Source organism: Paramormyrops kingsleyae, chromosome 13, assembly GCF_048594095.1.
Source record: "Paramormyrops kingsleyae isolate MSU_618 chromosome 13, PKINGS_0.4, whole genome shotgun sequence".
NCBI classification, from domain to species: domain Eukaryota; kingdom Metazoa; phylum Chordata; class Actinopteri; order Osteoglossiformes; family Mormyridae; genus Paramormyrops; species Paramormyrops kingsleyae.
In genome coordinates, this window is record NC_132809.1 from 15,564,483 (window position 1) to 15,580,096 (window position 15,614).

General features: G+C 45.0%; 3 protein-coding genes across 8 annotated transcripts; 2 read left to right on the top strand and 1 right to left on the bottom strand.

Moving 5' to 3' along the window:
• The first annotated feature begins 2,140 nt into the window (after positions 1-2,140).
• On the top strand, positions 2,141-3,234 carry LOC111859924 (huntingtin-interacting protein K-like). The gene is made up of 4 exons (XM_023843090.2): positions 2,141-2,340; positions 2,633-2,688; positions 2,804-2,855; positions 3,016-3,234. Exons 1-4 carry the CDS (start codon positions 2,179-2,181, stop codon positions 3,109-3,111), a joined length of 366 nt encoding a protein of 121 aa, XP_023698858.1. The 5' UTR covers positions 2,141-2,178; the 3' UTR covers positions 3,112-3,234.
• Positions 3,235-3,321: 87 nt separating this feature from the next.
• mfap1 (microfibril associated protein 1) lies at positions 3,322-6,307 on the bottom strand. Its single transcript, XM_023843088.2, has 8 exons — positions 6,073-6,307; positions 5,543-5,759; positions 5,302-5,443; positions 5,023-5,210; positions 4,589-4,858; positions 4,306-4,465; positions 4,102-4,191; positions 3,322-3,983 (listed from the first exon to the last, which is right to left on the bottom strand). The coding sequence occupies exons 1-8, from the start codon at positions 6,152-6,154 to the stop codon at positions 3,804-3,806; spliced, it is 1,329 nt and encodes a 442-aa protein (XP_023698856.1). The 5' UTR covers positions 6,155-6,307; the 3' UTR covers positions 3,322-3,803.
• Positions 6,308-6,734: 427 nt separating this feature from the next.
• Positions 6,735-14,518, top strand: LOC111859922 (protein regulator of cytokinesis 1-like). Of its 6 annotated transcripts, XM_023843083.2 has the most exons (16): positions 6,735-6,931; positions 7,706-7,838; positions 7,945-8,067; positions 8,385-8,618; positions 9,401-9,571; positions 10,205-10,354; positions 10,851-10,998; positions 11,090-11,226; positions 11,334-11,429; positions 11,517-11,663; positions 11,774-11,884; positions 12,133-12,246; positions 12,360-12,465; positions 12,595-12,642; positions 12,825-12,862; positions 13,774-14,518. In XM_023843083.2, the coding sequence occupies exons 1-15, from the start codon at positions 6,921-6,923 to the stop codon at positions 12,842-12,844; spliced, it is 1,749 nt and encodes a 582-aa protein (XP_023698851.1). In that variant the 5' UTR covers positions 6,735-6,920; the 3' UTR covers positions 12,845-12,862; positions 13,774-14,518. The 6 variants fall into 6 exon arrangements, with proteins under 6 accessions (XP_023698851.1, XP_023698849.1, XP_023698854.1 ...); XM_023843081.2 differs by lacking the exon at positions 12,595-12,642 and having other exon boundaries at positions 12,360-12,542; XM_023843086.2 differs by lacking the exon at positions 12,595-12,642 and having other exon boundaries at positions 6,736-6,931.
• The last annotated feature ends 1,096 nt before the right edge of the window (positions 14,519-15,614 follow it).

A 15,614-nucleotide genomic window follows, 5' to 3' on the forward strand; every position in this document is an offset into this window, starting at 1 on the left:
CGTGCATCTGTGATGACCTTAACCAAAAATCCAGAACGAACACAAGCCTGGCCTCCCTGCTCCACCCACTCTCCTCCCCCAAGGAAGATTAGCCAGCTATGGCCTGCACATCATGTCTGCCCATCTGTCCCCCAAAGCCCCTCCCCCACAAGCACTGCTACCTTATTGGCAGATACAAAATCTCAGTGAGTCTTGGCAAAGTTTTAGTACCACTTTGGTAAAAACAACATAATGGCCAATGAGGCGATTCTGCACGGTATTGGTCAAAAGAGGAGCCCCACGGTTTGTCAACAACAGGCCTAATTTCAGCCTCTGCATCCAAGAATTACAGCAAGAACTCCTTACTGTAACTTATTTTCCAGTGACCATGTGGAGTGTCTGATTATTTTGTTTATATGTGCCCCAAGGTGTTACTGCAGTGTGTGAACACACTGCACTGACTGGGGACTGTGTAGGACACCGGATTAAATGTGGGTCAGTGTACAGGGAAGCCAGTAGGATAATCCCACTTTTTTCTCCTCGGTCTTTTCCTGGATGGCTCGTGCTCCAGTCTGACGCACTAATCCATCTAGGAGATGTTAGGGTGTGGGCACACCTTGCTCACACATTCACCCAGAGCTGGGCATATGCTGACCAAGAATGTGCAAACACGCACCTCTCTGCCGCTCCCTTTCACCATTTCATACAGCTTGACCCCGAAGCACTAGGCCGTTCACTCACCAGATTTGTCATCAATGGGTTTAAACGTTTTGGATGCTAAACTCAGAACTTAGCTATTGTATGTTCCTGACTCTCAAATTCTAAAAGCCAATTAACAGATATTAATTATTGAGTTAAGTATTCAACTAAATTCTATTAATCATTCATTTTTATTCTTAAACTTGTACATCCCTTTAGACAAATAAAATAAATGTAAATACCAGCACCCTAAATAATCCTGCACAAGAAGCAGTAGTGCCACGTTAAAGAACTTCCCAAATGCACCATGTATCTGTCCTTCTGTGCCTTGCATTGAAATGACATTTATATAAGATAAAACAAAATGAATGGCTTACAAATACACCATGAGACAATATACTCCTACAGTTTGGCCCAGGATTTAATATTAGACCAGTAATCTTCTGACAGTTAAACCACTACAGCCATGAATTCACATAAACCAATTAGGGGTCTACGTAAGCACACATGACATCAGTTTGTTGTGAGACAGAATAGAATAGAATAGAATAGAACCTTTCTAATAAAGTTGAGAATACACACACACAGATAGACATTTTAAAAATACAAATCAGCAGAGGAGGAAAGTCCAGAATTTAAAAATCCAGACCAAGATTTTCTTTCAAGCAGTCAGTATGACGAGTCATGGTCACAGAGTTACTCTTGGTCTGGATTTTTATATTCTGTACCTGAACCTTCTATCTCTGCAAAATTGACAATTACAGATAATAAACAGCTCAACTTTCAGGCTTTTAAATATAAAGTTACCTATAAACAGCCAAAGTCAGTAGCTGTAGGGCAACAATTAACTGTAGCTGTAGGTCAATGAAACAATTAACAGCATTGCTAATGAAACTGCAAATTGCAAGAGACGATGGATTATACCCTCCCCCCCCCCCCCCCCCCGATACACAAAATAAGTCAATGTCAACATGACAATCAAATCTACACTGATGACAATATTTCTCAGTAGAATAATTATTTGTGCCCTACGAGTTTAGTATTCCCAGTATTTATATTTTATTAGTGACTGAAACAGGATAGAAAACTGTCACGTGCCCAATTAAGAGAAGGAAATCACAAGTTAATCAGTCTGTAATTATTATTAGAAATCTAAGTCAGTCTTCAAGAAAAATCACAAGAACAAGTGTCTGTAGCCGTGGTGACTTTGAATGATTTGCAAAAAGTGGCTTTCATGAAGATCAAACAAGCTTAGGCAAGCCAAACACGACCAAGTCAGAGATTCAGTTAATTCAAGTCACAAATTTGCAATACTGGTAGTTAATAGTATTGTGCTTTGTAAGTTGCTAATAGTGTTAACTACTACGCTTTTTGGGCCCTTGACCGCACATACACCATTCAGCTCTAGATCATGAGAGCACGTGATAACGGTGTTCCCCACATTTCCTTCCGAGTTCCCGCTCAGCCGGCGATAAACAGTTCCGCATTTCCACATACAACATGGCTGCGGAGGGGGACGTAGAGTTAGACCTGGAAGCGGAGGAAAACTGCACTGGAAAACCAGTGGAAAAACCCCGAAAACATGACAGCGGGGCTGCCGATTTGGAGCGAGTCACAGACTATGCAGAAGAAAAAGAAATCTCCAGCTCCGATCTACAAACGGTAGGCGCCAGTTTTCGCTTTCATCAGTAGTCTGTCACTGTGGTACTAGAAACTGTGGTGTTGCCATTGTGATCGCCAGAATAAATAAGAAATGGTCTAGAAAGTAATGCAATGTTTTGTATTTAATTGTAAAAAGGATTTATAGTAGCTTTTTAAAAGTTTTCCGATTTTCCCCCTACAATCAATAATATCCGCTATTCCATTTTAGATTATATTGTTAGTGTTTGGTTGAGCCATTCAATATGTCCCTGTAAATCACAATAGGAAATTAACAGTGCGTTTTTGTCATCAGGCCATGTCAGTGATCGGTGACAGACGATCGAGGGAACAGAAAGCGAAACAGGAGCGGTTAGTTGTTTTTACCTATTGTTTTTTACACTAGCTATTTTTCGAAAATGTAGTGCCCCGCCTGTCGTACAGTTGTATAATTTACGAACGTTCTGTTGCTTTTATAACATTCCAGGGAGAAAGAGCTAGCCAAGGTCATCATTAAGAAGGAAGACGTAGAACTAATCGTAAGCACACTACACATTTATGTACTTGTAAAAACAACAGTTTATACCCAGTTTACTGGGTGTCTGCGGAATCAGACACCCAGTAAACCTTAAATGTGATCATCTATGCACTTCTTTGCACCGAATCTCGATTAACCACACGCCTGTTCCCGGTCCACAGATGAGCGAGCTGGAGATCCCGCGGATCGTGGCCGAGCGCAGCTTGAGGGAGCACATGGGCAACGTGGTGGAGGCGCTGATCGCCCTCACGAACTGAGCCGGGCGGACCGGCAAAGCCGGCGTGCACTGACCTCATTCAAAGCTGGAAGTGACTCATGGGCCAAGTTATTTTAGGACTGCAAATAAAGCATTTCGGGATTTTTTCCCCTCCTTTTCCTCATTGAAGAAAAACGATTCCTTACCTGTTGGACATTTGATGTGAAACGTTACTGCCCCCAACCTTAATCTACAAAAGACAGGCTACAAGTGGAATTACTGGATTTAATCAGTCTATAAAAGCCGTGAACACTCCAGAACATGGTTAATACAAGAATTAAGTTATTTACACAATTTCAAAGAATTAAGAAAATGGAAAAAAACTGAAAAAACATTAGTCTATGCCTAGAAAAAAAACAATGCCTTCATGTTTTAATTACACAGAAAACTGACAGATTAAACTGAGAATATACATAGACTGACAAATAGCATTCCCTGGGAAAAAAGCGAGCACCCATGCTATCCCCATATCAGGAAAATAGAACATATCCAAAACAATCACTTAGGAGAAATGTGTGTCTGTGTGTGTGTATCCATGGGCTCCCAACGTGCTATGAACAGATGGTCCTGTCTCACACACAGCTGTTCCCGTCTGTTCCTGTGGTGGGTGGTCTAGGGCCAGCATCAGTCTGGGTCTATCAGTTTAATGTACATCTTCCCCAACCCCACTCGTCTGCTCCATAGGGGATAAGTTCAGGTCTTCCTCTTCTGTACAGTGGGACGCTCAAACACATCTCTCACACCCCCCGCTTTCTGTTTAAAGAACTTGCTGTTCTGGGCACTCTCTTGAGCCCACGGGGAATCGAAGGAGGTGGTGTCCTGGTCCACCAAGTGTGTGTACTTAGTGCGTCCGGAGCGTCCAAAATTTTTGACCTGAAATTCACAACAGGACAAGACATAAAATTGTAAAAGGCCAATCTTTTGCAGGCATTAATTCAATACGTTATGCAATTCAATTTAAAGGACACGCAGCAGCAAATCCTGCACTGACCTGCATGACTTTGGGAAGGATCGTCTTGTTGAAATGGTCCTCCAAGGTGGGGGCACTGAAGTCTCTCTTGAATACATCCTGCTCTTCGTCCTGTATGGGAGGTGGGAGTGTAGGGTTGAAAAATGTTAATCAAACCAGAGACAAATCAGGCATGCTCTTTAAGCCTTCTGCGCACATATCATACAGTTATCCATGTCTGCTCACCATGAAGAAGGCTCCTCTGTGGTAATACTTCTGGAGGAACTTGTATTTCCCCTTAATGGCCTTGTTGGTAACCTGTCTGCCACTGTTCCGGAGCTCAGCCCTGCGCTCCTCGTCTGTGAGGTTGTGGAACCTGTCAATTTCAGTCTTTTCCTTCTCCATGCTGTGCAACAACACAGTACAGAGAGTCAGGACCAATTCAGCAGGCAGACCCAGCTCAGCCAATTTCTGCTTGGTAGCATTCATGAAAAATAACAGCAAGAACTTTAAAACAAAAAACACTCACGCTTCTCGTGTTTCACGGTCCCGCTTGATGCGCTTCAGCTCACGGACCTTCCAGGCCTCATACTCTTCCTCCTCGTTCTCTCCATCTGTGTCCAATGCTTCCAGGGCGGCCAGCGTGCGTCGGTTCTCCTCAAACTCTTTCTTTGCCTCCTCCTCCACGATCTTGAGGGTGTAGCGCCTTCGTTCCTCCGCCTGTCTCTTGGCTTCGGCCTCCAGCTCCTTCTGCCTCTGCTCCTCTGCCTCGCGCTCAGCTACAGTCACCCTGTCCTTCCTAGAAGAAATGGGCAAATGACAGGCTTAAAAAAAAAAAAAACACACCTGCATGAGAATTAAGTAGGTGAATGAATCGTTGACATTACGACCAGACTTACAGAACACTTAGTTATCTGTAAATAATGGGAGAGTGTGCTCTTGCCATGAGAAAGAGCCTCTTACTTGCGGATGAAGACGGGTTTGAGCCGTGGCTCTGTCTCGTCTTCGCTGTCTGTGTATTCCTCATACTCTGACTCCGACTCTGACTCCTCCCCAGATTTGCCCTCTTCTTCCACCTCCATGATCTCCATTTCTTCATTCTTGCGCTCATGCGCTCGCTGACGCATCATCGCCCTACGCCTCTCGATTTCCTGTGCAGCGGCACCAAAGGCTCAACTGGCTATAATGTCCCAGTCCCCCAAGCTGCTAAGAAAAGAGTAAAACAACCGCCATCCCCTTTACCTCATCATCAACTTCCTCTTCCTCCTCCTCGTCGTCTTCTTCGCTGCTCTCGTCACGTTCAGGTTGCCATGTTCCTTCATCTGACTCCTCACTGGCCTCTGCCACCAGCTCTGGCTCGGCAATCTGTCTATGTCGTGCCAACCTAGGGGAGGGACAGGGAACCCACTCAACATGTTCAGGATACTCAGGCCATCCCAGATTTCACAGAAGCATGAGGGAAGATGCCAGGACCAACTGGTACCTTTCCTCCACATCCTCGGAGACACGGTTCATCAGACGCTTCAGGCGAGGGTCGGACACCTCTTCTTCCTCCAGCTCCACCTCAGGTTCTGCCTCCTTGCCCTTCTTCACAAACTGAAAATCCTCCTCCTCCTCATCCGAGGATTCCATAGGGGCATAATCGGGCCGCTTACCTGATACGTAGCGCTTCACCTTCACTTTCTCCATGGAAATCTCACCTGTAGAGCGATGGCATTGGAAATATCCCGTCTGTTAAACTGTCTCGCCATTGCTGTGAACTGATACTTTGCACTCAAATGCAATCAAAATGGCAACTTTTCACGTTAACGCTGAACTGTGCTAAAGTTATTAGATTAAGTCACTAAAATTGCATCACACGTCACACGTGTCGGTGTATAATATTTTTTTGGAAATTGGAGATATTGCATGTCAGTCGATTTAAACGTATGAACGAACATCAGAGCCGACGTTTCAGAAAAGCTCTGCGTGAGCTTGCGGTCTTGGCTGTCTGTTGCCGTGGCCTCTCCTTACCCTTTTCATTTCGCACCGGCACGGCTCCAGCCGTGGACTGGATCGGCGGCTGCTTCATGTTGAGAGCGTTCTGTCCCGACATGATGAATCAGGTATGCGAATACACACTATTATATGTATTATTTTCTTTATCCAAAGACACCCTTATTTTGCGCCTTCTCCTCTTAGGAACAGGAAGTAAATGTTAGCAACCGGATGTTGATGCTGTCCGACCACCGCAACATACCGTGATCACAAAGGTTCCGAGGTTCGACTTCCGGTTTTGGCCAGGGAGCTGCATATTTATCACTAGTGAAAGGTTGCTGTTCAAAGTTTCGTTCATTAATTAATTAATTAATCAACGCTTGTAGTAAAAATAAGAAATAGTGCTTGTTAAAACGTAAAGTCATAAATAAAATATTAACCTAAAATGCAATTTTTTATATGTAAATTGTGCTCAAGTTATGCTTAGTAGTTCCTTTATCTTCATTGTAAAGATGTTAAGTATATGAAGAGATAGCATTATGAAATGTGCAGAAATTCTTAATTCTAGTTATCTCATGGTGACATGGTAAATATTGCATCTATATGGTCCTACTTGTATACAAGAAAGTAAGCGTCCTCTCAATGTTATAGCAGGGCGCATGCGCAGTTTTAACAGTAGCCCTTTATTGCTATACTGTGACGTGTGGCTGTCCGAGCCAATAGAAAACGCGCTTACGCTCAGACGCAGGATTTGAATTCGATCGAAACTGTCAGTGGGAGAGAGTTGCGGCGAGGCTCTTCAGAATAAAAATATACGCATATATATTTATCGCATATATATATATAAGAAGAACTGCGAAAAGGTCGTTTGGAGCGTTGGTACCATGAGAAAGAGGTAAGTGCGAAATTTGATCGTCATTCTAACGGTCACGGGTGGAAGAAGTGGCCAGTTTTCTTTCTATGAAACTTCTAATTCGACTGTTCAGTGCGGTGCTGCCTCTGGTCTCTGATTCCGGTTCTTTTTGCGGTTCTGCTTCGTCACAGATTTGTCTTTGTGTGACTAGCAGTTTATATCCTTATATAGCTCAATGCTGTGCTTGTAACTACTAAACTAGACAATCCCGGTTAAACCAAGCAGCCGATTATTATCCGAGGCTCCTTATTTAGGGCTGCCGCATAAAAACAGGTGTCTGTACAAAGCGACGTCTGGTACAGCGAACGACCACAGCGCCATTTTGCCCAACACTTGTAACGTTACCTTAACCTTCCTAGAATATAATCCACCCAACCCGTCGAGACATACAGTACAGTCCAACATTTTTCCTAGGAACGCACACGACACCTGCTTGCTCGGTGGTTTGTTTGCTTGACCAGGCATACTCCTCTAGTCGCTTAGCGCTAAACGCAACTGCAGGTCGTTCCTGTGTCGGTACTTTTAAGTTTCAAAGCAGCCAAAGGACGATCATGGTACTGGGAATCGTTCTTTCTTAATACGGACAAGGTTTGTTTCTCATACTGGATCACTGAGTGTAGTTGGGGTGTCAGTCGAGAATAGGTGTGGCTCGTTCTGCTTCTGAGTAGAATTAATGGAGCCTGGCTGCTTGTAATAGGGGTGTGGTGTCCTAACGTCTGCAAAGTGCTCACTTAGGTTGTGGTCGTCTTTTGACAGTGAGGTCCTTGCCGCTGAATCTGTGGCATGCCTAAATAAAGCCCTGTGCCGCCTGAAAGACATCTGGGAGGAAATCGGGATCCCAGAGGACCAGCGGCTACAGAGGACAGAAGTGGTGAAGAAGCATGTCAGAGTGAGTGCTTATGCAGGACATGGTTTAATGGTTTAGGATTGTGCCTCCCTGCCTTTATGTCTGCCTGTGCTGCGTGGTACTCATTAGACTCCTGCTCTGGGTGCAGGGTTTGCTGGACATGATGATCGCAGAGGAAGAGAGCCTGAAGCAGCGATTGATGAACAGCATCGAGACGTGTCGCAAGGAGCTGGACGACTTGTGCAAGGAGCTGCAGCTACCGCCGTTCGAGGTGAGCCGGAGTCCTGAGGCCTCACCTGTGACTTCCTTGTGGACAGCCTGGTGTCTTGTGTTTAAGAGCACACTTGTGGTAGCAGTTCATAGGTCCTGGGAGGTGCCCTAATATAATATAAGGTTCCAGTGCGACACATTACACTGCATTACTCCAACATAGATGTTTCACTTCACCGCTATATTCACGTCAGAATGCTCCTGTTTCTTCCTAAACGTTTTGGCTAAAGTATCAGCTGAATAATCACATGTTAATAAGAATCCCTGGAGAGCGAATTGTTATGCTCAGGTAAACCTGTAAGGTGTTTGGCTCGGTAGGACGAGGATGGGAGCAGCATGCTGCAGCTGGAGAAGGACATCCGCACCCGCCTGGAGGTGATGTTAAAGCAGAAGAACCAGCGCATGCAGGAGCTGAAAGGCCTTCAGGACCAGGAACGTGACCTGTGCGATGTCCTCTGCACGGGTGCTTACATCATCGACCCCGCATGCGTGCCCACCCTGGAGCAGCTTGAGGCCTTCCAACAACACATCGCCGGCCTCGTCGCGGAGAAGGTCTTGCTCTGCTCCCGTCTACAGCCGTTTGTTCTTAATAAACCTTTTTTTTAAAAGTGTATATGAATATATGTATTACTGTTTGATAAAGCTTTACAGTGGGGAATGTACTGTATGTGATCTGAATGATTTTTAATTAGGATTGTGCCAAATGTGGAAGTTATGTGATTTTCACTCATTATAGTGTCCTGAGTTTACAAAGCATGGTGCTTTAAACAAAACAGATCCAGTGGGAAAAGTCTTGATGACAGCAGAGGTTTCCAGCGTCTTGTTAAGTCCTTTCTAGTTGTTCTGTGGGCCGAGAGGCTCCTACCTTGTCTTAGGCAGGAGTAAATGATGGACTAGCCATAGAGTGTATGTGTACTGCGTATTGTGTGTGTATAGGTGTGGGTTGGTATTTGTTACATTGTGTGGACCAAATGTCTCCACAGTGTGGTAAAACCTATTACTTTCATCTTGAGGGGTCATTTTTCAGCTCCCCACAATATAAACCTCAATTATATAAGAATCTGTGAATGCAATCAAAAAACTAAAGTAGCCAAAAGTCTTGTTTTGTCTTGTTACTTATGGTTAAGGTTAGGGCTGGGTAGGGGTTAAGGTTATCATAGTTAGGATTGTGGTTATGCCCATAGAAATGAATGGAGAGTCCCCACAGTGATAGGCGTGCGTGCGTGCGTGCCGTAAACCATCAAGCTGGGTTATTTAGACTGATACTGAGACTCTGACTGTGCAGATGTTGGTAGATTTTGCAGCTGTACTAATAATGTTTGTGTAATCTGCAGGAGCAAAGGCATGCGGAGTTTGTTGACATCAAGAAGCAGATCATACTGTGCATGGAGGACCTGGAGCAGGTGCCTGATACCAGCTTCGAGAGGGACGTCGTCTATGAAGAAGAGGAGGCCTTCTGCCTCTCCAAGGAGAACATCAAAGCTCTTAAGTTGCTCCTGGCTCAGGTAACTGGCTGCTTGGGGAGGGGGGTGGGGTGCTCTTCACACAATCTGGCTAGCCCCCCCCCCAAAATAAAAACCAGCAAGCTCTGCTGGTATTTATGTCTCTACTGCAGGTGTATTCTGTAAAATTCAGTATGTTGTTTTCCCAAAACGAACAAGGCAGAAATCACAGATGTTTAAAATCTTGTACTTACAGTCCATATTTATCTAGGTTATTAGCTTTGCTAACAAAAGCTGCTTTCACGATGGAGTCCCAGAATCTGGTCCCAGTTTACAGGTCCCTGGGCCGCCTCAACCGGGGGACTTTCGTAGCTCCCAGCCACTCACACCACACAACAGGAAGTGGCACCTTTATGCTAGTAAGCATGGGAGACACAAAAAGCTTATAGCTTAAACTTGACACATAATATGAAACTACTCCCCCTTTTATACTGTTTTCATATGATCTGCGACATCCCTGTATTTCATCATTAACCGGCAAATTGATCTTTCGGTCTCATAATATATTGGCTTAACATATTCCGCTAGGAAGCCAGTACCGGCGAAATTAACCTAAAGTATATTGGTTATAGATTCGATTTTATTTTATTTTATTTTTTAAAATAAATTTCACACTAGTCCTGTTTCCTTGAACAGCTGGAGGAGCGTAAGGCTGAGAATGAGGCTCTGTGCAGCTCCTACCGCAGACAGATCCAGGAGCTGTGGGATCGGCTGCAGGTCCCCCAGGTGGAGAGAGATCAGCTTTCCGAGCACATGGTCACGTGCAAGAAGAGGAACATGGAAGCGGTAAGAGGCGCTGAAATCCCGGCACAGCCGGGCCCTCGATGTGGCACCTCCATTCACAAACAAATCACAGTGACTGCACTGATATCTACATCACGTAACGGTGTGATGGAAATGACTGTGATATGCTGTCCTCAAATCTGCTGATTGGCAGCATTTTGTCCAGATTGACCAAGGACTGACCATTAGACGCTGAAAGGAGCTGGATGGAGCTTGTGGAGCGTGTTGTACTGAAAAATGAGAAAATATTGCTTTTGTTCAGATTGACTTAAAGTGAAGGTTTCTTTAAAAAAAAGAATTTAAGATTGTTTAACTTAAGTTCTTTTAATTGTACATTCAGGTGTCCTTCAAACATGTGAGGATTGTCTGTAGATGAATACAGTGATGATGTCATTTTTGGACACGGTTGGCCCTGGAGGATGCTGATCCAGTGTTAATGCTTATGACTATGGCTGTGTACAGAGACAGTGACACCCCGGTGTGTTCTCCCCCCTGTCAGCTGGCGGCCGAGCTCCAGCGCCTGGATCAGTTGAAGATGGAGAACATCCGTGTGTTTACGGAGGCCGTCCGGGCGGAGCTCGCCTCCTACTGGGAGAAGTGCTTCTTCAGCGCCGAGCAGCAGCAAGACTTCGTGCCGTACCACCACGGTAAACGGGAGGATCTGACCCGGCCGACACGGTTGCCCCGGGGTCTCAGCTTGATGATGTCAGCGGGTCTCATGGTTCTCTGTGTGTGCAGAGGAGTTTAGTGAGGAGCTGCTGCGGCTGCACGAGGATGAGCTCCAGAGGCTGAGGCAGCACTTTGAGGAGCACCAGGAGCTGTACGAGGGGGTGCACCAGTGGCAGGAGAACTGGCTGCTGTTCCTGGAGCTCGAGGTGAGCAGGGCAGGCGGGAAGGAGACGCCGCGACGGGCTTCGGTGTACCGCTCCATTCTGTTATCACGTCTTAGCCCCACTGATTCTGTATCAATAACCCACTCCAGAAAAAAGCGACAGATCCCTCGAGGTTCACCAACAGAGGAGGAAACCTTCTCAAGGAGGAAAAACAGAGAGCCGACCTGCAGAAGAACCTGCCCAAGGTGAAGTCCGTTCAGATAGCCGTCGGCTGCCGCCGGCCTGGCGGAGCCTGCGCTCTCTAACCCTCCGCTGCTGTTTGTGCCCTGAAGCTGGAGAAGAAGCTGAAGGCCCAGATCGATGTCTGGGAGCAGGAGCAGGGCCGCGAGTTCCTGATCGACGGCAAGAAGTTCCTGCAGTTCGTGGAGGAGCAGTGGGAGCTTCACAGGACGGAGAAGGAGAGGGAGAGGGTGGAGCGGGTCAGAAAGCCGCCTTTGGCCCTGGAGCAGCATGCTAGCATTATGTCCATAACGTTATAGTGGCTACTAAGATGTTTGTTTTGTTTTGTTTTTTGTTTGTTTTGAAACAGCAACTGAAAAAAAGCAAGCAGACGGAAGAGGACATGCTGTATGGCACTGCTGTACGAACTCCGTCAAAACGGCGACTCCCGGGAAGCACCACCCCTGGGAAAACGAGAAAGGTATCTCATTTTATTACTCGCACGTGTGGCAAGAGCTTCATGTCTGTTACTATCTATTAGATGAGACTGACCTGTCATATTGACCTGCCACATGCTTGTGATTGGCCTTTAACCTCTACCGTAGGCTAACGTAGCCTGCGATTACACTGCTGTCGGCCACTGGCTGTTCGAGCTTGTACCAGTTGATGCTGGGAGGACTTTAACATGAAAGCTGCCCACGCAACTAACTGTACCCGCCTCTTCCCTAGCTCAACGCCACCTCCAGCATCTCTAGCGCCACTCCTAATAGCACGATGCGCTCCGTTTTTGGAGGAACCATCTGCCATTCACCCATGTCCCGCCCTCCACTCTCTGCAGCCAAGGTTTGTGTAGAAACTGGGCGGGCTCTAGGACCCAGGGTTCTTGCCTCAGTGAAACACTAGTGGATGACTCTGATTGGGTGGAATTTCTGTCTGTCTCCCTGTCTCTTCCCAAGCCTGGGCTTTCGTCACGAACGCCGGGACATGGCAGGCCTCCACGCAGTGCCCTCATGGAGCGTAACAAGGAGAACATCACTCAGGCTCCGGGGTCTCTCCTGAGAGGTGTGCTGAGGACCCCTGCCAGTCCACAGCGTAACTACAGCATAAACTCTATCGCCAGCACCTATTCTGAGTTTGCGGTAATTCTCTGTTTTAAAAATACTAAAACTCCTTTTCCCTGGATCTCTTCAGCAACACACAGTCTAGGCAGAGGAATTTCCTTCAAATGGCATTTAACTGGTGCGTGTTAATAATTAAACATGGGTAAACGGACGCATCAGTGATTGCCAAAGTCAAGCCATTTAAATGTATAAATACGACGCATTGCTCTGATGCAATGAATTCCCTTTCAATCTATAGTTCTCTCTGTAGTTCATTGCAGTACTGGTCAGGTGTATTTCTGATTCTTCGTTCTGTTTTAGAAAGAATGTGTCATCCCTGACCCCCGCATCCCTCCCAGGTACTTGCAAGCAAGCCCCCCCACTTGTTGAGTGCATGAGCTGTTAACCACACCCCTGTAAATGCCTAACATTTCAGGTTTTATTTTCGGCGACCAGCCCCCTATTCTCAGCCTTGAGACCAATTTTCTGTGAGTTCCTAATTAGGCTTGACTGTGTGACATCAACCTTTTTTTATATATATAAACATAATGTCATTTTTACAGTCCTATAAAGTATTGAGTAGTCATTAATAAATGTCTTTTATCTTAAGGGTTATAAATAAGAAAAATTTGTGTTAAAACTCTAATCAAAACTGTCGCAAAGGCAGAGCCGTCGTTTTCAGCCAGCGGGTCCTTAAAGTGTGATGTCATTAAGCGCAGAAGCTGCATATTGAGGGAACCCCCAGGACCAGGGCAGAGCCGGGCTGGGCTGTGTGTTGCTGTTTTTACTCTGTCTCCATACTGAGGGTTTCTGGTTAACCGGTCTGTCATACTTGCACTCCAGCAATCTAACCACCTGTATGACTTACCCACCAACTCAGGCTCCTGCTGCAGACTAATTCATCTGATACTTTTCAGTGTTTCACTAGCCTTTCAGCTTAGAACCACACTGCTAACTTAGTGTTGGGATAGGTAAAGTAAAAAGTCAGGGACTGGTTTCAATCACCTGTGCTCTGTCTGACTCTGTCTCATCTATTTAAATGTGTGTATTTGCACAACTTAGTATTATATTTCATTATACATCCATAAAAGTTGTTTTGAATAAAGTGACTAATTTAATGATGATTTGCCAAATAGTAAGATTAATAATTTTAGTATATTTGTTGGTTCTCTAAGTGTGATATGAGGGAGTTGTACCATGTCTTGGTGTAGAACAAGTGGGTTTCAAAGAGGGTTGATCTTGTTTCACATTCTTTCCTCTTTCTCCTCAGCGTGAGCTCTCAAAGGCTTCCAAATCTAACTGCAAGACCGGTGCCCTGAACTCTACCATCACTCATCGGTGACCTGGGGGGGGGGGGGGTACTTCCTGTCACTACGGTTATGAGACATACATGAAGGTGAATCTGACCTTAGGATGAACACTATAGAGACAAGCTTATGTAATGACATGTATTTTTTTTAAATAAATGTACACTATTTTAATTAATTATTTTTGCACATACCAAAACATGTCTCTGTTAATTAAGCTGGCATGTCTCGTGTATATTAAGCTTAGTCAAGCTCGAAATGCTGTGTCATAACTGAGTCCTCTTGGTAGAGCTGAATGTAGGTGATTGTTTAGCTATGAAGTAAGAATCAGTGCGATAGTGTTTGGGTGCGCGGCGAGGCTGTGGGCTCCCCCCTCCGAAAGCGTGCCGTTCTGCATGCTCATCTTCATTAACATTTTGCACATTACAGATAGTCGCAGAGCATTACTTTTTGTATTTATTCATGGTGCTTTTCTGTTTTTATTTGGACACTTCCTTGATTGATTTTGTGCCTGTATTTGCTTTATGAATGGGCAACTCTTCTGAGCTGTTCCAGCAGCCCGCCTGTACACTGTAGTTTACACTTGCTGAGAGTTGTTACTTGTGGTCCCTCCCTCTACCTAACCTGTCTCTTGTAAATAAATGTTTCATATTTGTGCTTTTTTCTGATGGCCCTGTTGTCATATTAAGTAAAGAAACTTAAAATCTACTTGTACTGTCTGAAGTTTGTTACTGTAAATACACTACGTGTGTTAAACGGTCATTGTGGAGTTGTGTGACAAAATGGCTTCATAGCTGATTTAACATTTAAAAACATTTTCAGCTTCAGTAGTGATGTTTGCCATATCAGACATAGATTTGACTTGTGAATGTTTGTCACAAATACTAGACAAAGAAGACTGATTCAGGTACATGTGTGCATTTGTTAGTGTGTAATCAGAGTGTTGTGGAATGATAGTCCTTAAAAAATGTCTGCAGAGGTATTCTTTATTCATGCACGGTCTAGCACACCCCAAAAGTCGCTGGCAGCGAACATGCCTAGCAATACTACAGTGAGGAGCACAGATCAGCAATGTGATGTAACAATCTTCTGTTAAGATGCATGGATTCTCTCTGAACTAAATGGCCATTTATTTGTATATAAATACAACTAGCGCTACTAAAACCCAGAACTTCCCAGTTCTCTCTTACATGTCCTAGGTTTACGTTTTGCATTACTAAGTCCCTTACTCAGTCACTATATTCATTGTCTTTATATTTTTCCACATTTCAGTTTGAACCATTTCCACTCCCACAAGGGGAATGAGGGCCAGTTGTAGCTTATTTGCCTGAGAGTATGACTACCTCTCTACATATCACCGTTTCAATGTGACACCCCTCCAAATCATTGAATTCAGGTGTTCCAATCACTTCCATAGCCACAGGTGTAGAAAATCAAGCACCTAGTCATGCAGACTGCTTCTACAAACATTTATGAAAGAATGGGTCACTCTCAGGAGCTCAGTGAATTCAAGCGTGATACCACCTGAGCAATAAATCTGTTTGTGAAATTTCCTTGCTATTAAATATTCCATGGTCACGTATTATAGCAAAGTGGAAGCAATTGGGAACAACGGCAACTAAGCCACGAAGTGGGAGGCCATGTAAAATCACAGAGCGGGGACAACGCATGCTGAGGCGCACAGTCTGCACAGTCAATAGCTACAGACCTCCAAACTTCATGTGGCCTTCAGATTAGCACAAGAACGGTCTTTAGAGAATGTCATGGAATGGGTTTCAATGGCTGAGCAGCTGTATCCAAGCCT